The sequence below is a fragment of the Marasmius oreades genome, chromosome 1 (assembly GCF_018924745.1).
Source record: "Marasmius oreades isolate 03SP1 chromosome 1, whole genome shotgun sequence".
NCBI classification, from domain to species: Eukaryota; Fungi; Basidiomycota; class Agaricomycetes; order Agaricales; family Marasmiaceae; genus Marasmius; species Marasmius oreades.
The window spans coordinates 4,420,959-4,445,270 of record NC_057323.1 but is presented as its reverse complement, the minus strand read 5'-3'; the positions used below and the strand labels follow the sequence as shown (position 1 = coordinate 4,445,270).

General features: G+C 48.0%; 9 protein-coding genes across 10 annotated transcripts; 6 read left to right on the top strand and 3 right to left on the bottom strand.

Annotated features, from left to right (window-relative positions):
- Positions 1-114: 114 nt before the first annotated feature.
- On the top strand, positions 115-420 carry E1B28_001622 (uncharacterized protein; the record flags this gene model as incomplete). The annotated part of the gene is made up of 1 exon (XM_043147571.1): positions 115-420. One exon carries the CDS (start codon positions 115-117, stop codon positions 418-420), a length of 306 nt encoding a protein of 101 aa, XP_043016281.1.
- Positions 421-3,783: 3,363 nt separating this feature from the next.
- Positions 3,784-4,987, top strand: E1B28_001621 (uncharacterized protein; the record flags this gene model as incomplete). The annotated part of the gene is made up of 9 exons (XM_043147570.1): positions 3,784-3,788; positions 3,857-3,887; positions 3,964-3,999; positions 4,061-4,131; positions 4,203-4,272; positions 4,372-4,472; positions 4,604-4,775; positions 4,838-4,916; positions 4,971-4,987. 9 exons carry the CDS (start codon positions 3,784-3,786, stop codon positions 4,985-4,987), a joined length of 582 nt encoding a protein of 193 aa, XP_043016280.1.
- A 1,496-nt stretch (positions 4,988-6,483) lies between these two features.
- E1B28_001620 (uncharacterized protein) lies at positions 6,484-7,558 on the top strand (the record flags this gene model as incomplete). The annotated part of the gene is made up of 4 exons (XM_043147569.1): positions 6,484-6,625; positions 6,684-7,095; positions 7,167-7,306; positions 7,368-7,558. 4 exons carry the CDS (start codon positions 6,484-6,486, stop codon positions 7,556-7,558), a joined length of 885 nt encoding a protein of 294 aa, XP_043016279.1.
- Positions 7,559-9,797: 2,239 nt separating this feature from the next.
- E1B28_001619 (uncharacterized protein) lies at positions 9,798-10,942 on the bottom strand. Its single transcript, XM_043147568.1, has 4 exons — positions 10,808-10,942; positions 10,598-10,750; positions 10,120-10,536; positions 9,798-10,036 (listed from the first exon to the last, which is right to left on the bottom strand). Exons 1-3 carry the CDS (start codon positions 10,937-10,939, stop codon positions 10,195-10,197), a joined length of 627 nt encoding a protein of 208 aa, XP_043016278.1. The 5' UTR covers positions 10,940-10,942; the 3' UTR covers positions 9,798-10,036; positions 10,120-10,194.
- Positions 10,943-12,262: 1,320 nt separating this feature from the next.
- On the top strand, positions 12,263-12,962 carry E1B28_001618 (uncharacterized protein; the record flags this gene model as incomplete). Its single annotated transcript, XM_043147567.1, has 2 exons — positions 12,263-12,373; positions 12,435-12,962. 2 exons carry the CDS (start codon positions 12,263-12,265, stop codon positions 12,960-12,962), a joined length of 639 nt encoding a protein of 212 aa, XP_043016277.1.
- Positions 12,963-13,496: 534 nt separating this feature from the next.
- E1B28_001617 (uncharacterized protein) lies at positions 13,497-14,855 on the top strand (the record flags this gene model as incomplete). The annotated part of the gene is made up of 5 exons (XM_043147566.1): positions 13,497-13,546; positions 13,600-13,726; positions 13,783-14,045; positions 14,100-14,472; positions 14,529-14,855. 5 exons carry the CDS (start codon positions 13,497-13,499, stop codon positions 14,853-14,855), a joined length of 1,140 nt encoding a protein of 379 aa, XP_043016276.1.
- Positions 14,856-15,828: 973 nt separating this feature from the next.
- On the bottom strand, positions 15,829-19,525 carry CHS2 (Chitin synthase, class 2). The gene is made up of 12 exons (XM_043147565.1): positions 18,743-19,525; positions 18,528-18,669; positions 18,405-18,475; positions 18,202-18,356; positions 18,043-18,145; positions 17,918-17,990; positions 17,422-17,862; positions 17,287-17,364; positions 16,808-17,234; positions 16,437-16,746; positions 16,262-16,375; positions 15,829-16,198 (listed from the first exon to the last, which is right to left on the bottom strand). The coding sequence occupies exons 1-12, from the start codon at positions 19,369-19,371 to the stop codon at positions 16,129-16,131; spliced, it is 2,613 nt and encodes an 870-aa protein (XP_043016275.1). The 5' UTR covers positions 19,372-19,525; the 3' UTR covers positions 15,829-16,128.
- A 1,291-nt stretch (positions 19,526-20,816) lies between these two features.
- On the top strand, positions 20,817-22,398 carry E1B28_001615 (uncharacterized protein; the record flags this gene model as incomplete). 2 transcript variants are annotated; one of them, XM_043147564.1, is made up of 8 exons in its annotated part: positions 20,817-20,881; positions 20,950-20,994; positions 21,061-21,154; positions 21,210-21,402; positions 21,460-21,538; positions 21,601-21,726; positions 21,793-22,034; positions 22,105-22,398. In XM_043147564.1, exons 2-8 carry the CDS (start codon positions 20,970-20,972, stop codon positions 22,396-22,398), a joined length of 1,053 nt encoding a protein of 350 aa, XP_043016274.1. In that variant the 5' UTR covers positions 20,817-20,881; positions 20,950-20,969. The 2 variants fall into 2 exon arrangements, with proteins under 2 accessions (XP_043016274.1, XP_043016273.1); XM_043147563.1 differs by having other exon boundaries at positions 20,817-20,994.
- Positions 22,399-22,728: 330 nt separating this feature from the next.
- Positions 22,729-23,370, bottom strand: E1B28_001614 (uncharacterized protein; the record flags this gene model as incomplete). Its single annotated transcript, XM_043147562.1, has 3 exons — positions 22,729-22,969; positions 23,113-23,299; positions 23,361-23,370. The coding sequence occupies 3 exons, from the start codon at positions 23,368-23,370 to the stop codon at positions 22,729-22,731; spliced, it is 438 nt and encodes a 145-aa protein (XP_043016272.1).
- Between the last annotated feature and the right edge of the window lie 942 nt (positions 23,371-24,312).

Sequence of the window (24,312 nt, the reverse complement as noted above, 5' to 3'; positions counted from 1 at the left end):
CAACGGCGCGATTTCTTTTCTGGCTGGTAGAGACGTTCTACGGTTTGGCATTGCCCTGGGGACCCATGATACAGCGCCGTGCGCTGTGTTCACTGGGCATCGTCCTTCAAAGGCATGTACAGTCATCCCATGTTCGTTTCAGTCCCTCCGCCCCTTGTGGGAGAGAGCTGTCATTTACGCATACAGGATATTCTGATCTGCAGCGTGTTTGATGGTATCGGCGCCATCGTTGATCGATATGGTGTTGTGGATCTCTGGGGTGGGGGAACGGCCCAGAATAGGGCTTCTGTCCCTCCGAGTCTCCGAAGGATTGTAAAAAAGAAAATTCCGAGCGAATTTTCAGCGAGCCACACCTCGAGGGCGGATTTGCTGAGTTGCTGCTCCGGTGGGTTCAGGGAAGAGGGTGTTGGTGCCCTTTGAACTCTTCCTTAAACCCTCCCGACGTTTCTCATAACCAACTGCCCCACAATTCTCATTTTCTTGCCTGCACTTTACCTTATGCGACGTGTTGCGAAGGATATCCAGCCCATATCTATCCCCTATCATTCGACTTTCCGATATCTCTCCATCCCCCATTCACAATCTCCCCTTCCATCTATCCGCTCACCCTTGGTTGTCACTTCAAACATACCTTCCGATTCGCACTTTGGCAATGTACTTTTTGCACCTCTTCTCTCGATGTGGAAGAGGCAAATCCGTTATGATTCTTGATGAATGCATAGACTTACGCACGTGGGGTGCTCAGGGAATAACCTTTCTTGGCTCACAGTGCCAGAGAGGAAGACTTGCTAGAAATGGAGCGAGGGTTCATCGGTTATTTTTTGGATCTTTTCTTGCACGTTTGGAATGTGTTGAAGTTGTGATTAGTCGGGTCGACCCCGATTATGAATTCAATACCGATGAATCCGGTTTACTTCCCGCTGTTCTCCTTTCCCCCCCTCCCCTTTCCCCCCTTTACGAACAATGATTTTTGGACGAAAGGATTTGCTTACGAATACAAATATAAGGTGGTTTTTTGTACGTATTTAGTTCAAAGTCGAAGTAGTTGGTGAAATGGAAATCTTTGTTTATATTCTAGCGAAGTTCTCTCTCCAGGCCCTGTCTTCTTAGACTTGGGTGGCGGATAAACTAACGTCGGGCTGGTTCTTCAAAGTTTGAAACGGCTCTAACGTCATTGCAGAATCACTGATCCTTTCCTCTAGCCCCTACTCTCAGACTCAGACTCAACCACTTATCGGCCGCATTGTAAACACGTTTCTTGATTGCAGTGTTCGAACAAAGTGGTGGCGCTACATACTAACACTACCTTCCTAATAAGGTCTTACTAAGTAGTAAAATGAAGCTGCGATACACGTTTTTCTAGGAGTTTAGAGGGCGTCACCCCGAAAACTACTGGCAGTATCGTGTATCGGTGGTAGTATCGTATGCAATGTGTACTATTGAACATGGATCTTGCCAGGTGAAACATGATTTAGTAAGGGTGGTACTGTGTCGAAGGCAGTACTGCTAGGAAAGAGGGTACGGGAGGAAGTGGTATGACTTACGGACGAGAGAAGGCTGAGCCCTGACTCCGACGACGGGCGACTGAGTCAAACGGTGTAAATTCGGAGAACCTACAATTAGATCACTTGAAGCACTGTGCTTTGGGAATCTAAAGCGTTCGAACCGGGGATCCTCGGAAAGGACTAGTAGACCCTGGCAGAAGCGTTATGCTGGAAAATTGAGTCGTCGACGGGGGGAACGCGAAGTTAGTTGATGATCCGACGACCCTGCAGAACGTCCGTAACCTTTCCAGGAGCGGAGGCCGCTAAACATCAACAAAACTCCACTCGGCATGTACAGTCGCTGGACTTGGAAGGAGTCAAAGGTGATTATTGCCTACTCAAACGCGACCGAAATGATTCTTCCATTCTCAGATACCCGTTCAGCCCACTGAGAGAATTCGAAGAATGAGATCCACTATTGCACAATACTGAGTCCCGCAGGCGGTTCCGGGAGGTGAATAGAGTGAGTAGCCAGAGAAGTTGGAGTTTCCAGCTTCGTTCGAGAACCTTTTTTCTGGTCTTCTGAATGCTTTCCTGGATCTCGTGAAGCCTACAACCTGGATTCACGGTTACGAGAGAATGGAGAAAGAACCGAAACCTGAACGTCTCGACAATGATGAATATTTGGAGAGGATTGCGTCTTCCTCTCATCTCATCCAGAAGTAATCATTGAACGACGGTTGAGCATGCGTACCCTCGCATCATGCAACCTTTCATTCTCCTAATTCATCGCCGAACCGATTTAACAGCGTTTGGGTCCACTCATCCCGACGCACTTGCTCCGTTGAGAGCGAACCATCCAGGCGATAGCAGGGCAAATTGGTTCATTTCGCACAACAGCGGGCAGTGGCTCACAGAGACTGATCATGATTGCTCACCCACCCCCCACGAATCTGAGTCCGCCGAGCTGTCGGGTGGACTTTCACAGGTTCATTAAACACACAGAGTCCATTATGAACGAAAAGAAAGCGGCCGGAGGTCAGAATGACCGTATAGAACAGTGAGATCCGAGGGATATGAATGCCAGAATCCCTTCGGCTTGTTGGATCACCCGTGTAGATAGCTTTCATGACTTGCACGGTCCAAAAACGAGCTTTGAAGGTGGCGAAATGATTTGACAGGATATGACCGAACGTCGTTGTTTCGAGCCATGAAGAAGGCGGCATGAGAAGCAGAGAAAAGTGGGCAACTGGAAGGTGGCGATGCTCAAGCGCTCATCCCAGGCCCCTATATCTGGTTGACCCAATCTTGTAGACCATTGTATTTGGACATGGAGAATGATCAGGTCCTTGTTTGGTTCATTTTCCACATCACTCTTCCTATCCTTGGGGAAAAACAAAAACACCAACAGAAACGAAAAAACTCGGGGTTTGAGCCTAGACTCTGTCCCGTTCGTCCTTCTTTCGGTGCCGTATTAGCCCTAGAGTCGCGGTAGGCAAAGAAGTGTGATTATTGAATGTCTGGGTAAAGGATTTGTGAAGAGTCAAGTGATCATGGAAGCGCCTGCAAGCAACGGCGAGGCAAATGGCCATATGGAAATTCCAGGATCGAAAAAGACGGTAGTTTTAAGTCATCGACGGAGAAGATCACGATGATGTTATATTCTGATGAAGGGGTGACTGAGTAGATTGAGCGCTGTGCAGAGCAAATTTCTAGACCAGGGCGCGAAAATCGAGCTCGAAGGAGAAACGAAGATACCGTCGGCGGACTCATGTGAACTCTCCGTTGAGATTCTATACAACATCCCGGGAATATTCAGACCGAGGATTCCAAAGAACAGAAGAAAGTCACAAATCAAATGAAATCGAAAATGAAAAATCAGAGTCAATTCATGCAAGTATCCAAAGCCGTGCAGCGGTAAGAGTCTAGAACGGAAGATCGAACTTGTTGTTCCAGGAAGGCTGAGTTCGGAGATAAGGCAGCAATTAGAGTTTGAGATTCGAGTTTGATAGCAGGGTGTTATGGTGCGCTGAGTCCCCGCCGTAATTACGCTGTGTGAGCGAGCGCAGGCGAATGCTTGCTCGTCCTTGGCCGTAACACCCGACGTCGACAAACGTGGGGGTCAAGTGACCATGTCACATCGTCACAGGCTTCGTCGTTGGTGACGGTCGGGTCTCCTTTCCCAGTTCCCAGCACCTTTGACGATCCTCACGGCCCCAGATCCCTCGTATTGACCGACAACCGCGATACCCTACCTCAACAGTGACGATCCTCGATAACTTAGTTCATAGCCGATACGATGTGGTGCGCCTTGTTGCCTGTTTTTGTCTTAATCGCCGAATCGTCTGATATGGTTGTCGTTGGCGGTGTAGGTGTGATAATTGTCTGCTCATATTCCCTCTGGTACAATCATTTCGCTTATAAATGTGGTTTGGCGAAGAGTAATGATTGACTGGGCTCATTTGTTTTGTTCCGTTAGAGGGCTGGGTCGATGGCTTGGGCTGTGCTCGTTGCCGTACGATTCCTTGTTCAATTTTCTCTGATAACGTATTGAAGAGTCGGTCATTCATTCACAGGCCTATAGTTTTGGGGGTGGCCTCTTTCTCCTCATTAAAGGCCAATACCTCTTTTTCTTTTACCCTGAATGGCAAGTACACTCTCAATGTCTGCCGCTTGAGACGCTAAAAATGAGAATGCCCTGTTTCTTCCCGTCCTCAGGTTCATCTACGGTGGTATTGGATTAGGTGTCGCGGCGGTGGCAATTATCAACATTTTGGCCCTTTCGAATGTACGTTTAGTTGGAGCTCGCTATTACGCTCATCCTGCTAACGTTTGCTCCACGAAACTCCAATCGATCTTGGGGCTTTTTCTCTTTCTTTTCTTCTAGCGATCGTACATCTGGACACGAGTGTGCAAGTTCCTCTGGCCGTTCATTATTATTATTTCTGCTATTCGAGCCATTCTAATGATTGTGGAGCTCAACCGCGGGTATGTCAATTTTTCTCCGTGACTCTCCACTGGCTAGTCCCCGTGGTCAGAACATTCATTCATTCGCCTATACTCCCGGAACTTGCTCCGACAATCCGAACGTGACCTCAGACTGATATTTTGTTTCACAGCAAGGACAAGATCGTCTGGGAATGCAGTCATGGAGGGCAATTGTGGGAAGAATCCGTAGCAAATGCAAGCAATTCTACAGATTCTTCGATGCCGATCGGATTCTGTGGTTCTGGATTCTCGAGTATCAACCTTGCATTCATCGTGACTCTTCTAGCGGACCTGGCATGTCAAGTAAGTTTTCTTCGCCATTCGGTGAATGCTCGGGTTATTAAGAGCGAACATTCTGCCACTAGATGTACATGTTTTTCTTGAACTGGCGGTTCTCGAAACGGTTGGAACATTATTCAGGCATGAAAGGGCCGTTCCGCGGCGGTGAGTATCTAATACAAATGCCTGTGAAGCCGAACTTTACAATGGAACCTATAGGTTATTACAATGCATAGGCAAATATAACCCTGCCGTTGAAGACTCATGGTATTACATCGGACATTGCCCTTTTTTGCGAACAATTCTTTCATTTTATTTATCCTTTATCCTTGTGCTATCTCTTTCTCTACTCACGAAACTTACGATACCCAATGTTTTTATGACGACTCTGCCATGTAACGAAGTAATGACCATTCTGATATGTTTCCGGGTATTCTGTTCGTGTGACCCCTAGAAGTGACATTGCGTATGTGGCGGGGGGGTCCCAGGAACACCCACTGTATCCGGAAGAAAATTAGGGTCGGTACTTCAAGGCAGAGCTTGCGCTTATGGGGTTTATTTGGCAGATGTATGGGCAGCTGCGTCCGTCGCCGTCACAGTAGCATCAATGTCCACCCCTTGTGCTTGTGATCGGAGGATAATTGAAAGTCAAAGTGACTGTAGAGTACACGGATGACTTGGTGAGCTAGAACGGTCTTTCTATCCAGAAGCCGTCGGGGGGTGGACTGAGCCAAGGGGGGCCTTGGAATTCATTGGCGGATGCCCCGACGTACGGGAAATTAAAAACGTTGCCGGCAAGAACGACCACAAAAGTATGAAAAAGGCAAGATACATGTGTTCCCAAGTTGGTTAGTAACCTGATTCTATATATCGAAAATGGGGTTTTGAGCAAGTGATGGGATTTACAGCTTCCCTTTCGCACATATGTTTCGACAGGCTGTGCTATGAACCATTAAACAGTCTACTTACACTTCTGGAACCAAAATCTACCCGCGGGTGAGGATCCTGGAATACAGGTCTATTGGTAAACCCGGGCTTTCCCAAATACTAAACTCAAGAGTAGTGATCTTAGTTCCCCTCACCCGATTCCCTTCCTTTCGGTCTCATTGCCGGTGAGATAGATCTTGATGTCGGGACGTGTGACATCCACTACCAAATGAACAACGTGAATGGGCACAATGTGCATCGATTTGGACCTTGTCAAGTTTTGGTTCAGGGTCGGTGGGGCGTTGTTGAGTAGTTGCCAGAGAGAGGGATATACAAGGGCAAACCGAGGGCTGAGCCGATGTAGGGCAAATGGGCTCAGTGGGAAATGAACTGCTCAGAACCAGCGGGAAGACTGGCTGTGGTCGGCTCGGGCGGAGAGATTACGTAAACGGCCGGCCACCGGAGGCACCGAATAAGCTTGCTGTGGGAATTCCGCCATGAGGCGTGCCTATAAGAATTCGTTCCACAGAAGGCAATCTTCCTTATTCTGTCCCCTCTCCCAACTCCCTCCTCCGCCCCATCCCTCCAGACCGCACCTACTTCAAAGCGGTTTACCTCCAGCATCTCCCTTTCAACCCATTCCCTGCTGGAGTTCACCTGTACGTCTTTTCCTAAGCTGTTTGACAACTTATCGATGTTGACTTCTACACGCCACATACCCGTTTACAGATCTTAATCCGACTCAGTTATTGTCGATTTTTTATTTTTTTTCTAGACGCTACCGTCATCCTCAATCGCGTTCGACATGTCTATGGAATTCGAGACCAGCCTTGGGCACACCTACACTATGGACCGTATGGACCACTCGAATGGTTTCCTCATCGAAACTCCCATGGACAGCTACCTCCAATATCCTCCTTCTCCGTCCTTTCACACGTCGTCTTTGCGTGAGTTTCTCCTTTGTATCAGCTTCTTCCACTTCAACTGAAGGGTTTTTGTCATTAGTTCCATCGTCTCCGATGACCTTGAATCTCCCGCTCGGAGGAGAGTACACTTACTCTCCTGAAACCTACGATATTCGCCCGCTGAGCCCTCTCGAGACCACAGTCGTCTCCCCTCCATTACTCGGGTATACTCTGAGCGCCGCCGGCGACGCATCTTCTGATGAACAGCGATCAAACAGTGGTAGGCATAGCCGTGGTTCCAACCACACTCCCCCTCCAACTGTTCCCTATGCTGCGACTGTCCCAAGGTCGCATCGCTACAACCCGATCGCAGTTCCCAGTCACGTCACTGCGCCGTCTGCCACACGGGCCAGTGTCAGGAGAGCGCGAACTACCAGGAGCAACACCATGCGAAGCAACGATGAATCTGATATTGAGGAGGATGATCACGCGTCATCTGGAGGTGTCGATCTGTAAGAACCGTCTTCGTTTTCCCATCGATCTTAGAATATCTGTTTCTGATGTCTTATCGACCCACTTGCAGGAAGCGTGAAGCTGTTCGAAGGCAACGTATTGAATCCGAGCAAAAGCGACGAGACGAGCTCAGAGATGGGTACACCAAGCTTCGTGAAGCTTTGCCCACTGTGAGCCAGAAGTGCAGCAAGGTCCTCTTGCTCGATCGTGGTATGTCATCGTTTTCGTTCATTTACCGACGTCGATCGATACGATACTGATCTCGACACAGCCTCTCAACACATCAAAGGGCTCAACACGCTCAAGATGAACCTCGAACGTCAGCTCAAGGCTTCCGAGGATGAAGTTAACCGACTTCGCAGCGTCAACGAGGCTTTAATGCTCGGCACTGCCAGCCAACGTCATGCCGCCCGACATGGCATTGCACCTAATGGTGGTAACCTGCATCCCCAACAGTTCTAAAGCCCTCATTGAAGTCGGACCTTCGAAAAAAAAAAAACCCATCAAATCCTGTCGTCTCGACTGAGTTCCGGCCAATATCTACATTCTGCTTCAGACAGGTGAACTATCGCTTTGATTTATGAACGGACTATTCGCATTGCATTCGTAACTTTATTCCTGCATGACTCACATTTCCTCACGATTATCGTGGTTTCCCTGTCGTCGAAACACACCGACCACTTTTCCTCTCTACGCCCCGGTTTTTGTGTCTGCTCGGTCAGCGCATGGCCGACTCCTCTTCATACCCGAATCTGGATACCCCACGACTACACAATCGACGATGGACGACCGACCAACTCGGTAGATGACTGTTCCGCGACAGCGACACGACACAAGACTCGAGCTTGCTGGCTTGAGACGCTTTGTTCGTCTCGCCGCTCTCGTGCACGTTCTTGTACACTCTTTTTTTGATCCCGTCGCTCGCCGAACATCCTATCCCAGTTCCCTTTCCACTCCATCTATCTATCCCACGCTTGTAGGTAACCACTTAGTTGCTGGATGGCCTCGCGTGGATATCCGATACACTGGCGTCGATTAGTCGTATAGATCCTTTCTTCAGGTGCTCCGAGGTTAACTGTGGCTGCTACGTTTGATGTGGAACGTCAACAAGTGGTCTTGCCAATCACAATGTTTCTATGACCTAGGAATCCACCAAATCACCGTCAACATCATCTGTAATTATGTGTAATATCATATTTTCCTTGCCCCTTGTTGTACACTTTGTTCACACTACCGCCCACCTTTTTTAACAGCTCCACTATCCCCCATCCCCATCCCCCCTTCACACCCCTTCACCCCTTTTCCTAAACTATTCACCATCCATATCCATTTTCTATCTCCGACGTCCGTCCACCCTTTTTTAAACCCCATGCACATCTCACTATTGGCGACCCTGCCAAGCCCTCCTTTCCTGCTTTGCAAGCGGCGAAGTTCAAGTCAGTGGCACAGGCTTCTTCCGGGTTTCACTCTACGGATAACGGACGGACGATCGGATTCATGTGTTGTTTCTTTGGATGCGGTTCTTCTCGTGCGCCGGCGCACTTGAATTTCCTGTAGGTAGCTATTCCAACCCTTGATCTGCGAAGTTTCTGGCGAACCCCCTGTGTCGCTGGTTCTATCCTCCTTCCTCCGCGGGGAATCAAGAAAATTGCGTCCACGATGTACGGCACGCAAACCCGATTTTCACAGTATCATCTATGTTTGGGTCGAAAACGAAGATCAGATTAGCTTCTTTCTCCTTTTCTGTCCGCCACTAGTTGGTTTGATGACGATTTGGGGTTCTCAGTTGATTTGTTTTCGTTCCTGGCTTGAGCTTTGATGGTGTTGTGGTGCGGAACTTTGCTGTCGCCTTCGTTCGAGATGCGTTTCTGAGTTTTCCTGTCTTGCGTGTAGTCGAAGATTTCAGAGGACAGGAAGACTTCATTCCTTGCCGATCAACCTACTCTACCTGCTCTACGTTCACCACCCATCCAACTGGACACGAAATGACACTTCACATCTAGCTACGCTACGTACGAATCCATCTGTTATCCTTCCTGCCTTCCCGTGATCGATGTTCATGTTTTATATTTTCACTGTTTCATTCGTTGTTTACGCTTGCGTTAATTATCGAATGGAATGTACCCGCTTTACTATTTCCCACTACCGCTTTCTTACTTACGAACCCCCCACATTTACTCACACACACGACCCCCCCCCCCCCTATGTTTTGTTATGTATACATGAAAGATCTATCCACGAGTACTACGACGATTCAGTTGCTATTTTTTTCAGTTAGATAGCATCGTGCTACTTATCGATTTGTAGTTTTACGACCAAATTGACGAAACTGTGGATTTCTAGAATGATCTGAATTCTTCTATCAAATGTCTGCCTGCTGTCGTTGGACAATTTAAATCCTCAGTCGAGGAGTGATTTATATTGTTATTTTTATTGTACTGGAATGCAAATGCAACGTCCTGGAGTGGGGGAGGGTTCCTGTCGCCGCCGCCAGATTACTCGGAGGCTGACAGAAGCTACAGCTTACTCGGACAGATGAACTATGTAAAAAGTTTAACAGCGCGTAAGTTGATCAGAGGAATGTTCCCAAAAGCTCGTTGGAAGTTCTGATTGTTTCATTTTGCAAACGGGAAAGGTCGACTTTGCGGTTGATCGACAAAGAAATCGAAAACGACGGCCAAAGTGGTTCGGACAGGGCTTTGACGTTTCAGGAAAATAACATTCAAGAGTAAATGAACACGTGTATCACGGAGCTAGCTGTAGGGAATTAAATAGCCAGGATTCCGGGACGGAAATTACGGCAGACGTAATCCGCCATGCCCGAAACCTTACAAAAGGCGGGGAAGTTTGATCGGCCCGATAGAGACGACAGAGACGCGGGTCTTGAACGGAGCAAAGGTATCTGCGTAGTGCGTAGTGGTACAATGTCATGATCAATATCTATAACATTCGGCGTTTTCGACCATGGAGTTCAGCCATTGACGGAGAGCAAAAGGAGGAGGGTAAAGTGGAACCGAGCTCACCTCATGGCTTCCATTCGTGTGCCAGATCTAACTACTTGAAAACGTGCAAAATATAAATTTTTTCCTTTCAATTGTTCAGAGTTGCATATCCGTTGATGCCTCGTTTTTGGCTTGGCTGTGGTTCTGAGGATGGCCCTGGGTTTCCGTGGATCCTTCCTCCTGAGCCTGAGTCTCGTTATCCATGGCCTCTTTCATCCGAGTCAGGGCATCCAAGATACCCTTCCACGCGTCCCTTTCAGCTCTTCCTTCCTGAAGACCTCGATTGTTATGCAGCGCATCCTCTGTTGCCTCTTCAGAAGGAAGTTGCACGCCTAGCGATGGTGGAAGAAATCCAGGTGGAGGCGCGTTTATGGCTGAAGGTGCGATACGAGAGTGTCGGATGTGAGCTAGTGAAGAACGCATCGCAAGCTGGATTGACTGAATTTTCGAAAGGAAGGGTTTGGACAGCCCTCAGTGAAGTAGAATTAACGCGACTCACATCCAGACGTTCAAAGTATTCACTAACTTCCAATACGAACTGTTCGGATCTTTCTTCTCCTTGCGGAAGATTATCATTGGGACCGTCAGTTTGAGGTAAAGTGAGTAATGAGATCGAGGAGGCGGCTAGGGAAAGTAAACGACTGATATCCTGCTTTTTCGCTTCAGTTTCATTTTTACATTATTTCAGTTGTATATCTGATTGACTAACCTTTTCGACTTCACCTAGAGAATGTATTTGACGTGCTGTACGGCTTGTTGTCCAGATAGGATCGATTTCATGGGAAGCTGATGGTCCGTCATGTTGAGATTGTTGTGGTACGGAGTCGGGAGCCGCTTCCATGAGATTTTCGCTTCTGCCCAGTGGTGGTCTATTATATCAGGTTTCTCTCTTTAACTCTGTTCTTGCCCGATATTCAACAGGATTTAGGCTTTCCGAACGAGCAAACACGCCTGATGTGTAAGTGTTATTGTGATTTCCGCGATGAAAGCAGTCAAAGAACGAATTTTACAGGGAGTTCGGGGAGGAAGCTACTGCTCCAAACTTATTCCGTCAACTGAGTCATAACCCTGCCTCTCAAGAAGCACGCTGATTGAGAAGAATTTCCAACCATCCCATTATCAACACCAACCAACCAACTCAGCAGGATGGAAAGCCAATCCCGTGAACGCAACACGACCTTGTTTATCTATCACCAATTTAGACGCTAGCCATTACTATCGCCTGAAACTGCCCTCAAAAGAAGGGAGATTCGGACGCGTACCGGGATCTTTGAGATTCAGAAGAGGCATCGGGAGTCGGCGAGCACAAAGAAGCAGGAAACTTGACCTCTTTGAAGGGTATCCAGTCTGTTTTCGCCTGATTTGACGAACGATGACGGGAAAGCGTTTCAGTCGATCAACCGCTTATGGAGGAAGCGCAAGAACGTTCAACCACCTCCCCTCTCCCGCTTCCTCCAACGCGAGATCTCCGGTTTACGTTCCCGGCAACGGCCACCTCAATTGTCACCTCATTCTTCGACGGATCCTTACCCATTCCTGACTGCGCAATCATCTTCACTAAATCAACTCCCAACCACTCATCATTACTTCAGTATTGCTAGCCTTGGTCCCAATAAATCGTCTACCTGGAGAATATTGCGCCGGGTCCAAGCATCCCAGAACACTTCTTGAAGCGACCTTGGCAGGCGAGGTCGTCAGCCTATACTTCCGAGGACGTCGTCGGCCCCACCACTTAGAACATCCAAGGACTCCACGTTTGAATGTTCGCAGTTTGAGATGAATTCGCCCAAGGTTGGATCGTTGTCCTATCCTTGTCATAATCTAGAAGCTCAACAGTAGTCCTAGGATTCTCGAGGGCTTTGAAAAAATAGTTTTCTCAACTCCAGCTTGTCTATGTTGTCTAATGTAATCTAGGCCGCGAACAGAAATCTTCTTACCTCGTCCGTCCATCCCGTGTGTAAAAAAACGATGAAAGGGAACTGCGCAGTTACGCAGTCCAGTTAACCGGTCACCCATTCCGTATCCTTCCCGTTCTATCAAAGGCCACACTGGTGGCATTGCCTGAGAAGTACTGCGCAGCACATTCACCGTTCTGTTCAAAAGCATTAAAGGAGCGTTTTTCGGAAACACCGATCCTCTCAATTTGCATTCCCGTATCAACATCATGTTCTCCAAGTCGGATTCCAAAGGCGAACAAGCAGCAGAGGAACAGGGACTTTTACGTCCTAGCGTCGACCTAGCCCCTCCAAGTTACGCTGTTTCAAAACCGACAGCGGTGAGTAGTCAAGGCAAGCTTTCTTGTAAATTGAACTAAACTTCCGGACCTACCACTCCAGGGTGATTCGCCGGTTTCAACGAAACCAGCATCCCCTTCGTCTGAATCTGGGGAGTCTCCGCCCATTGAGTTGAGCCCATCGGGCAACCCTTTGAAGGACGCTGCTCACCGGCTTCAACAAGCGATAGAAGAGTACAAGGCCGTTCATGAGCAATTTAGCGGACCTGGTGCCAGTGCTCAGGATAAGCAAACTGTCAGGGAACAGGAAGAAGCTATCATACGCAAATTAAAGGAAACTGGTGACAGATCGAATGACATTCGCGTCAGGGAATACTATCACAGGACCGCTGAACTCTTTATGCGGGCAGCGCCAGGGAAGAAGAAAGGAATACTGAACGATGTTGGGAGAGGGTTAGTGATGCTCGTTGCTGCCCCAATTGCTTTGTGTGCTGCTTCGATCGGAGCAGTGGGGGATATTTTGGCCGGGACGGGTTTGTTGGTTAAGGGCATTGGGAAGACCATGTTGGTCGTTGCAACTGGTGGTAAGAGCTTGAAGGAACGAGCAGGAATTAGGGTATCCGCATCGTAGGGGTGAACGCAAGTCTGCTGAGAGATATTTATGACTCAATCTAATCTGCGTCAGTCCAGGTTTTCCATCTCCCCTTTGTAACACGATGTTATGGACTTCTATTTGATTACCATACATACTCAAAGCGACCATCGTAGACTGCATGAATGGCAATGTTGCCTGACGGACCTTGGTCAAACAACTGAGGAGAGACGGTCAGTCCCGATATTTGTCCAAGATAGGATACCTTCTTCCCCATACCACTCACACAGTATAAATGATTGACCTTCAATACCCGATAAGTGAACTCGTCGTCGGCATACTGGTGCACGGGGGGGATGCGATATCAAACCACCATCCTTCAACCACCACCACCACCATCAATGTCAAAACAACCTTTGCCCGCGAAGCGGAAGCGCTCACACAGCGCTCTAGAGAGGTTGGTTTGATTTCCGTTACTTCTCTCCATAGCTGAATGTACTTCATAGTCAACGCCAATGCCCAGGGGTAATTGGACGATGTGCTGAAAACTGTTCTCTAGCAACACCAGCCTTTATGACACCCCCGCCTATGCCAGATAGCCCAGGGAGGGCCAGAACCTCTACGTGATTACATTCTGTGACAAACTTTAAATCAAATCTCAATACAGATGATTTAGCATGTGCCGAGACGCCACTCAATTCAGTTTTTATCTCACCTTTTGGGAGACGGTCACCATTACAGAAGGCTATTCTACAACATTCTCTGAGGTTATCTACCCGAACAGCATTCTCCATCTTCGTATTGTGCGTTTACTTTCTCGAAGCCTTCGTTGCGAACATCACTCAAATTACATTTATAGCCCCTTCCACCCCCAGAATACATACAGCAAAGTCTAGTACCTGAATTTTATGAAGCTCTCCGCGAGGGGCATTCGCCACACATCATCACCCTTGAGGGACCACATCTACTTCACCAATTCTCGCTCAAGGAACTACAAGGCTATTTTTGGACGAAATATGTGCGTGCCATGTTGGAGAGCCCCAGAAAGAGTTCAGTGTTGGACTTGATGGAGCTGAAATTTCGGGAGCTTAACCAGTCATGCGATAACATGTTCAGCTCAAGGTGTGTCCTGGTTATATGCGCCATCTCTACCGTCCCACTGACAATCTATTTCAGCGAAGAACACACACTTTCGATTCCAGTTCCGAGCAACGGCCATTCGTTCCTGCAAAACACGCCGAAAACGTGCACAGTTGACACCGCAGCTCTTTGTCGCTTGCAGGGCTTCAACGTTACTCCTGGGTCTATCGAACTTCTTTACGACTTGTCGAAAAAGTTAGGGAAAGGTTGCTTCGAACCGCCTCACTGGGACATAATCTTTTTTGTTATCGAGGCAAAGTACGAGAAGGTGGAAGATGGTGGCCGCCAAGTCATCATGGATCTTGTTGTTCTCAGTGAACATTACAAGATACTGAGGATCGGTGCTTTTAGATTGTGGGGTATGGCTATAGCAACAGATGGGTGCCGAATCTACTCCGGCGAGGTTGACGTAGGTTGCTGTTTGCTCCGACTTTTGTGGTAAGTACTGACGATTCAATTTTGCAGGATGCAGGAAAGATGACTATCAGACTCGACCCGCGATATCGAACGCTTTCGTTACAGGATGCATATGGCTGGCTACAATTATACGAAATATTTGGATCTATTGCTGCAGACGCACGCGTCAATCTCATCGCCAAGGTGGAAGCTATTGCTCGCAAGACACCTTTTCTTGATGCAAAGTCTGTAGACCAAGAGCAGCTGGTCATAAGGCAGCCAACCCCCCATCGTCCGGCGATGATGGAAGCAGGTATCAAATGCCTCTTTGGTCTCCCAGATGGAGAGAACGTCGGAGATCGGTTTGAAGACGAAGCTGAGGCCCACCACATATGATGCTATCCCTATACTGCAAGGCGTCAACATGTTCTGTTTCCTCGTCTGTCAGTTGGCCTATAGGCCTGGACATGGTTTGTCTGTCACGCCTCCCTCTGCGCGTTTGTTCTGCATTCAAGACCCTGTCGCAAATTCCTATTGTATACCACAGCTTTGTAAATTTCTGGACTGTAGCCCTGCAACCTCCTTTACTTGCATCTGGAGGGAACTAGGCTTTTTCTCCTGTACTCATATGATTATTCAATCCATAGATCATGATCGCGACGGGGGTGTTCAGCTGGGCGTACTAGGAGGATCGACGTTGCGACTGCAGGTCGTAGAGTTTTACCGACAGAGGAGACTGAGTAACGGGGAGATGACTGTTAGTACGGTGTCGAGGAAAAGACGGTTATCGGAGTAGAACTGGAAGAACAGAGTTACATCAACATGACATTGACGGCGAACGCCCTACCTCGACCTTCAACACCAGTAGAATATGGGATCCTAGTATTCACCGCTGCGACCTGGGCAGCGGAGAGCAACTTGAACTTGCGACGCGACGCATGAGTGCTTCGATGTGGGCTAGAACTGATGTGGTTAATCTTGTGTATACTTCGCCTCAACGTCGACCCAACAAAATCTTAGTATGTCACCAAACCAAAGAAGATCAACCCGCAGATAAAATAGACAGAGTTTCCTTGCATTCGAGACTAGAACGCTTCTTCAACGCTATGTCGGACAAAGGTCTATGGGTTTCCGGTTCACTGAAGAGTTCGAGAGTGTACTTGCATTTAACTGGTTTCTACAACGCGGTCGACCGGAAAAGACGAATCGATGTGACGGGGACCTCTTGCATTTGACGAGGCGCGATATGAGAAGTTGCTCAGCAATCCCGTCACCCTCGCCCGTCCCGCTTTTCCATCCGACTCTTGAAGGTAATGACAATCTGGGTCAAGTCGACAGCGAGTCGGAAGGTCCTAACCAACGAGAAAACTGGAGAGAGAAAAAGAGGATAATATTCGTTTCGGTGGATATCCAGGTAAATTAAATCGAAAGCCAGTAAACTCGTCCGTCAAGGAATTGAGTCCTAGATCTTGTAGCAAGATAATCATACTAAGGAATACAGATCAACGGAGGGATTAAAAGAAAATTTTACGAAATCCTTTACATCCTCCCCAACACTGACAATGACAATATTTCGGATACCATTCCTTTCCTCCATCGAACGAGCATAGTACAGGAATAATGAAAGAATAAAAAAACATCAACATGTTTGACCCAGCAAACAGGCGTCTTAGAATCCGAAGAGCCGGAAGACGAGGTATAAGAAAGACCCCGTGAATCGCACAGCAGAGAGACCAGCTCTGCAAGGAAAAGCGAAATAAAGGTGAGTTCTTTACGGAGTAAGGAAAAAGAGTATCACATACAGTGCGACAAATAGGAATGACAAGTATGGGTTAAACACTGTGCTCTTGTCTGTGTCAATATGTTGCGTCACCCAGTCCGTGAACGCCGTCGAAGTGAACACCAAAATCATAGCCCTTCAAAAAGTTCCTTTCGTCAGCAAAACCGTTGTAACACGCTGGATCGAAGTCAGCTCACATGTTAGTTCCGAGCCAAGCCAACACAACGTTCGTTCGACTGTTCCTGTCGTGATCAGCTTGCTTCGTCGCAGCATCTCTATGCTCCTTCTCTTGAGGTGGCTTGACCCTCAACGAGCTCCGTGCAGCTTGCCAGATCTGATCAACGTCCTCTCGTGCAGTAGGTAACTCGATTTCCATCACCTCCTTGCCACCTTCGTTCTTTACCTTCTTGGCACCTCCAAGGTCTTTAGCAGCACCGTTATCGCCTTTCGTTCCCCATGTAACATCGTGAAGGTTACACATCGCGTACATCATAAGAATGTTGACGTCTGAAGGAACGTACCATGTTACTGACCGGTAAACCTAGAGGATGGAAAGATAAGAACTTACAGCTGGGGAGGAAGAACATATACTGTATGAAGCTGGTGAACATGTGCCACGGTTCGAAGTGCATGAAGCTGCTGATGAAGTACAGTCCGTACGTCGCCGCCAAACTGATCACTATGTCCTGTAACGCCGGTGTATTTTTGACCAGTTCTGGGAAGTTCTTCCAGCCATCAACGTTGTGGGGAACAGCGAGGTAGACGGTCCAGCTGGCACACCATATTGTGATGATGTTGCATAGACCGAAAAGGAAAATGGCTAGGATGTACGTCCATTTGGACCCTTGAGGACGGTTGCCGAGGGAACAAACGAGAACAACGAAGATCACGGCGATGTAGAGCTTGAGGATGACTTCGAAAACGGCTTTGCCTGCACCTTGAGACATGAAATTGAAGGCATCGGTCTTAGGATCTTGAGTCGCGGATGAGACGAGCTGTGCAGAATGTTTGTGACAAGTTTTCGAACAAGAGAGAAAGATGACATACGAAGAAGAAAGCTAGATAGAAGTTAGCCAAAGATGTCCACGAGAAGAGGAGTTGAATAGCGTTGTATAGGAATTCCAGCTGTTAACCATAAACCTGAAATTAGCACTGACCGAATTAGAGCGAAAGAAGACTTACGAAGAGAACAAATTGGCGAAAGATGTTATGGCCAGATGTGAAGATTCGGAAGAAGAAAACAGTTGCATGAACCGAAGCGAACATGGATCCATTCAGCCACCTTCTTCGTTGCGAGATGAATTCTGGTACGGTAGTCGGCACATCAGTTGAAGCTTTCGCGCTCTTGACATATTTGAGCACCCATGCTTCCCGTTTCTTGGTGACAATCTCGAAGCAAAGGATACGATCTTCGGCAAGATACATGTTTCTCTCGAATAGACCGGCGCCATTGGCTCCGCCACCATGCATAGCCTCTCCCTTAAAGTAAGAGGCGAGTGGACCTTTGCCGTCAGGACCATTTGAGAGGGCTTTGTAACGATAGGCGCTGAAGGCGCCAGGTAAAACGGAGATGTATCCGAAGACACTTTCCAGTGGCTTGTCGAGGATATTGGATATTTTGTACTAGTAGAAGAATTTCTATCAAGCGGTTGCCGGACTGAAGACAAATGCAACACACCTCGAAATTTTGAGAGGCTGCAAGTGGACTGGTAAGCAGTAAGGAGCATCCACGACCGGTGTCCACACAGATCCTGAACATCAAGTCAGTAACGGCGATCAACCGGAATTAAAGGTTGACCTTACTCTCCACAAGCACCTCCGACATTGGAGTGTTTGTCAAAACATTTCCAAAGCTCGTAGATGGACGTTCCAGTGGGCTTTGTACCGACATCGAGTAGTACGCAGACTTAATAGCGGAAGATCAGGCGGCGTGACTAAGAATACGATGCGAGTATGACTGACCGTTTGGTTTGATGAGCGGGCCAAAAGCATTGAAGAACCATCTGTGACTGTTCAACTTCTTCTTGTTCTGCTCCTTTAGACAGAAAAGGACTTGAACAGGACAAGACCCTTGGGAAACCTCCCCAGTTTCCGTTACTATGACACTCGATGTGTACCTGTAACAAGTGAGATGACAATTTGATGGACGAAAATGAACAACGCACTCGAAGATGTGAGCAGTGACATCCTTGCCAGCAACTTCATCCTTCATGACACCTTCCTGGAAACAGCCCATCTGGATAATTGTCGAGTCAACTAACGCCGCATGAAGGCCGCAAAGTACCCACCAAGCTCAGAACTTGTAGCGTGCGTTTGTTCACTTTGCTCCGCCCATCGGATACGACGCAGACAACGACTTTCTTCCATCCCTCAGGCCCCCACATCTTGGACCGAGACCTTGAACATAGATGGGCAATATTTTTGATGACACTGGAGGATGTTGATGTGAGATGCAACGATCAACAAAACAAAACAAACTGAAAGGGGGGAGACCAGAACTCACGCATTCATAGTTTTAACGAATAAGACTTCATCTTCGTTGTACATGGTCATAACAATGAAGAGCTCCGTCTGTCTTCCCCAAAGATACTGCCTGAGCGAATATCTAGAAGCCATGAAGTCGTCAGGGTCGCAGGTTGCAGCTGTATACCGCAACTTGGTCATTTCTTCCGAGCTCTGTTTTCCTCCAGGGACGATGTGGGAAGGGACCGGGAGGTCGATGACCAAGTTTCCTTGGAAAAGCTCTACTTGTCGAACCGAGCGACGTTTGAGCATCTTCTCCCGGGCAACAGAGTAGCCAGCACTGCTCTGAGCGTGATAGATGGCGGGTCGCCCCTGCTGGGGTGGATAGTTGGAGGCGTATGGCATGGTAGGAACGGCTGGAACCTGGCTCATTTCGTAGGGATTAAGATGGGCTTGAGAACCGTGGTGAGTGCTGGTGTAGGATTTGGTAGACTTTGCATCCCAATTAGATTGAGTGTCATAGTCGTTATAACCTCCTGCATGTTGTGTCGGTGGGTAATCCGGAGTAACGCCAGCGTTGCCATAGTTGTACTGGTTGTTGTTGGAATGTTCTTGCGAATTGGAATATTGGTTACTGTAAGGATCGTGAGCTGGCTGACGATAAGCCATGGTTGAGGTGAGAGAGGTTAAGAAGCGGTGGTGAGGGTGCTTGCTTGAGAACAGAGACCAAGCTCTGCTTGTATTGTCGACTGAGAGTGAATGGACGGCCTGAAGCGACCTGGAAAAGATTGGGGATGGAAGGAGGAGAGTGAGTGACAACGGCTTGAACCACGTGTGGCCGTTGCAATGTCACATATAATATATCATGTTTAGTACTACGATGCTATCTATATCTATGGATAGGTTTCGTTAACTTATCATTACAGAGCTCAATGTATCTGCCTCGCTTCCGGTAAATACATGCGCGATGTCGCTTGAGTGAAAGGGGAAGGTCGCGGATCGGTTGCCTTCGGACATGTTATCGGATAGGTAGAAAACTAGACACTATGTGTTGGCGATCACAAAGTTTCATGAGTCCCGACCGACTTGAGGGACTCGAGCTCACTCGAGCTCTGTACCACGCATTGATGAGACCAGGAGCAAACAGCGTGGGTTCAATGTAACAAACTAAGACCCAGTGTTGCATGGGTCGGGTCAGAAAGGCAATGTGAGGGTTGGGTCGGTTGATTTATAACAGCCAAACCTGGTAAATAGGTTAATTTTTTCCCACCAATGTTTGATAGATTTAATCAATACTTTCGACCTGGCATTGGGTGAAAATAATCCAATCTAATAAATGCCGTGGAATTAGCATAACAACGACAAACAAAATATTTTTGTCACTCCCCGTACGTTGTCAGTTGCGAACTCAATGGCAGGAAGTAATGAACAACGCGAGCATCGATCAAAATAAAGGTGGGCACCGTTCGTTCTATCAACTGATGACCAACACCCCTGGATCTCTCACAATTTACAAGCAGCAGCGTTTGGAGCACCGTTGGGATGTCGAGACTACAAATGCCGAACGCGATAGCGACCAGAGGAACTTCAGGAAGGTGCTAGTCTCCCAAAGGCAGACTATAGTGACGTTCAGATATAGGAAGGTGCAGCTGAAGCGGGATGAATGCGTGAGAGCTTTATCGGGGTTCGGACTTAAGGTAGATGACGTCATGTCGGGCCGATCGGCAGGTGGATTTTGGAGTATCTGTGCAAAACGGGATATCACAATCCGCCATCTTTTGTGATGAAAAGCCAGGTCGCCAGGCTGATCATCATTCAAGTTCTGTGGAGCCTGCAACTGGTTTGGAGACGGTTCTCTTTACCACAGAACCGAGAAACGGTGAAACTGTAGGAGCTTGGCATATGAATTAGTCCGAAGGCGCTGGACATTGTCTATCTCCACTTGCGAGCAATCATGTCAGTACGTGTTTGGGTTCGGGAGCAACCCATATCTGGTACTCACATCTACCAACCAATTTACTCGGAGAATTCATCTAACCTGTTTCTACAAGGAATGATACCATCTACCACGTTACAAACTGGCGCGGAATTATTTTATACCGACTTGAGTCACAGCGCTCCGAGTCCTAGTACCACGTACTGGGAGATCTATTTAATCAGGGATAGGTCGTGTAAGGAAGTACGAAGCCCTCTCCTCGGATATTCAGACATCTCAACTCAAAGCGACTACTGCGCCGATGCAAACAGATGTTGCGGAACTCGTTGGGATGATCGTGGAGGCGATCCTTTACGGTGAGCACTCGCTCTGCCATAAAACCTTTATACCCTCAGCTGTCCCCATTTACTGGCTTCCCACAGGTATCTTCACGGTACTCACAATCGGCACTCTCTATATCTTAACGAAGAGAGGTTCAAATGCGGACCTCAATTACGCCGTCATTTTCACTTCGGTGTGAGTACTCATTTATCGTCCTGCGCAAACCTTCTCCCTAATAAAATGGAGACAGGCTCATGTTCGTTCTGGCGACGGCTGAAATCGTTGTCAATTGTGTGGTCATCTTCGACGCTTTCATCGAAATCGCCCCCGGGCCCAATCCGCGAGCTGTCCGAAAGCTAAAGATGGACAATCTCGGTAATCCTTTGGTTTTGGCGAAGAAAGCAATATTCCTTACAATGATGATATTGGGGGATGTCATTGTGGTGAGTCCGACTCACCAAGCCTGCGCCATCATGCTGGCTGATCGTGGTGGCTCTCAGATTTACCGTTGTTGGATTGTCTGGGCAAAGAATTGGTATGTCATCATCTTGTCTTCTCTCTGTTGCTTGGCTAGCGCCAGTGAGTTCTGGATATCTGCTTCTACCCACGACGCCGAGCTGATATTTGTTTGGGCCTCAAAGCTATAGCCTATATGACCATGTATTCGGCCCAGCATCCAGGAACCTATCCGGGCCTCTTAGAGCGACCTTGGGCCTCTGGTGCTGCCATGTTTACCCTATCCATCGTTGCGAACGGAGTGGCAAATTGTGAGTGAAGATGTGTGATCATTTCTCTATCGCGGATTGACGTATCCTTTCCGGATATGTGTCTAGTGTTGATTGCATTCCGTATCTGGCGGAACGAGAGGGAAGTCATCCATCACTCAACTGGTAGTTCCAGGACGGCCGGTAGGCTGCCAAGTAGCGTTGTGTGGGGTCGCAATAGTTTCTTTCCCATCGCAAGAATTATTTTGGAGAGTGGTGCTCTCTATACCGTATTCTTAATTGCCTTCACTATCGTCCTCCGGCGCGAGACTCCAAGGCGTCAACAAAGTATGCCGATCCTGGCTAACATGGTGCGTAAATCCTCAATACCCGAGTGGATTTCGGAGCTGACCGTTTCGCGTTCTAACTCATCGCACTTAGATCACGCCCTTAATCGGGATTATATTTTCCCTCGTCATTGTCAGGGTGAAGATTTTGAGTAACAGGTCGTTGAAGGACAGTCAAAGGACGACCGCTGCTAGCTCTCAACACCCCATTGAATTCAATCAGAATCGGAGCGAACAGAACAACGACGAGGAGATGTATGCCTTGGAGCCTGAAAGTAACGTAAGCCTACAGGGGAAAAGCATCGCGTATAGTAGCAAGCATGTTCCCGTCCAATCTGACCAAGTGGAGGGGTATGGTAGACATAGGGCCACGTCGGATATTTCTTAGTCTTTATTGATGTCCTACGCCATACGCGGCGAGTCAAACCATTATTTATTTTGATAATCCTCTCCTTGTCGCCTCCTCTTCCGAAATGCCTTCTTTGCCCTCGACTCACGGAACCTGAAATCGTTCACTGTCAGCAAATCCTAGTGCTTGCCATGCTTCATTGCTCCAGAACCAATGCTCCATGTACATCCGATCTCAGTGTGATACTATGATATAGATAGACGATTTTCAGCTAGAGTAATTGATAGGGCAACGGAAGAGCTTAGTAAGGAAGAACTCACTTGGGCTATATCGCTATATTCCACTTTCGGTTCCACAAGCACACCATCATCATTCACCGCCTCGAGATATCGAAGACCGCGAGGATACTAGTAACTGAGATCCACATTGTCGAGGTTGGTCGTCCGGGACAGATGCTACCCCAAAGAGAGTGATCAGCACGAGGTTTCCTGGTATTCCGTCGGCCAAAACCGAAAGCAGAGGAGACACGTATTGATCTTTCCCGTCCTTTGTCCACCGTTCTGGGTTGAAGGTGTAGGGATCGGGGTACACCTCATCGTGAAGAATTGCCCTGACAGCCACCGGTCAGCCTTTTTCTTCTGACTTGTGAAGACCTGGATGACTTACCAGATATTTGCCGTAACGGTCGACTCTTCGCGATCCTATACCCTCTGTACTCATCCTCGGCATAAATGTATTGAGGTGCAACTTCACCACCTCTGAATTTCCAGCAGGATTGCCTCCACATAAAGCAGTAATTCGCCGTCTCGAAAGTCTGGAAGTCTCCATCCAAGTCCAACGACACGGTCGATTTCCGCTTGAGCTTTTCGTTCGTATTCAGGGAAGACGGTCATAACGAGGATGAAATTCAGCAGAGCAGAGTATGTGGTATCGGCACCGGCTACATTAACGGTCCAGATTTGAGCACAAGTAAGAATGAAGGCAGCTGAAGTCGTACACACCTTCATACATTGAGCCTGGGGTGTACGTCAGGTCTTCTTGATCATAATTTAGTTAGGGCGTTCGAGAAGAACGAGGGACTCGCGGGTCCGTTTTCCTTGGATCTATCGCTCGAGTAGCGCACCCTGCGCCTACCATATATCTGGGCGTACAATTTGTTCCATTCCCTGACTTTCCGCTTGAAACCAGCACCCGGAAACCACACCGGGACGTGTTTGAGGATAAGCAGGGCGTCCTAGAGGGCAAAAGACGAACCGGGCCGGGGGAAACGCACCACTAAAAACTTACTCGGAGTCAACGCAAGGATGGCCACGCCAAGGGTCTTGATAACAGGACGGTCGAGATTTTCGACTTCTAGTCCATATGTTATTGGGAATGGAAGGAGAAGAGTGAGTGACCAGAACCTAGATCCATGGACAGGTTCCATTAGGGCTGTTCAATTCTAAATTTACGCGACTTGGCGGAGTTTGAATTACACGATTTGCAACGTTTGGAATTTTACAATTGAACAGCCCTATTAACTCATCATTACAGTGCTTGATGTACCTCCCTCGCTCCCAGTAAATACATGCGCGATATCGCTTGAGTGTGGAAGTAGAAGGTTGCGGATAGGTAGCGTTTCGGGACATCAAGACACAGGACCCTGGCACATCGGATCGGTAGAAACTGGACGCTGTGTGCAATTAGAGGTACAAAGCTTCAACGTCGACGGTAAGCTTGGTATAGGATGCCCCAAACATTCCTTAGACAGACAGAATGAAATGAATCAGGGAAAGATCAGAGAATGAGGGCCTGGCGATCGAGACCGATAGATTAGTGGACACTTGTTCCTTTGCAACGCCACCCGTGAGCAAAAAGGCACTGGACTCCATGATAGGATCATGGACATCAGCTCCGTCAACTGATCATGATGGTACTGAAAATGTAAGACTCCGTGTTGCCCACTAGACATCC

Bases quoted from the DNA above. Each gene is read 5' to 3' on its own strand.
- E1B28_001619 (XM_043147568.1), bottom strand. From the start codon at position 10,939: ATGGAAGCGGCTCCCGACTCCGTACCACAACAATCTCAACATGACGGA. The intron at 10,751-10,807 runs GTTAGTCAATCA...GAAGCGAAAAAG, and splicing joins CTCTAGGTGAAGTCGAAAAG to CAGGATATCAGTCGTTTACT. The intron at 10,537-10,597 runs GTGAGTCGCGTT...TCGAAAATTCAG, and splicing joins AATACTTTGAACGTCTGGAT to TCAATCCAGCTTGCGATGCG.
- CHS2 (XM_043147565.1), bottom strand. From the start codon at position 19,371: ATGGCTTATCGTCAGCCAGCTCACGATCCTTACAGTAACCAATATTCC. The intron at 18,357-18,404 runs GTGCGTTGTTCA...CACTTGTTACAG, and splicing joins GTCACTGCTCACATCTTCGA to GTACACATCGAGTGTCATAG. The intron at 17,235-17,286 runs GTATGTCATCTT...CATTCTGCACAG, and splicing joins TCTATCTAGCTTTCTTCTTC to CTCGTCTCATCCGCGACTCA.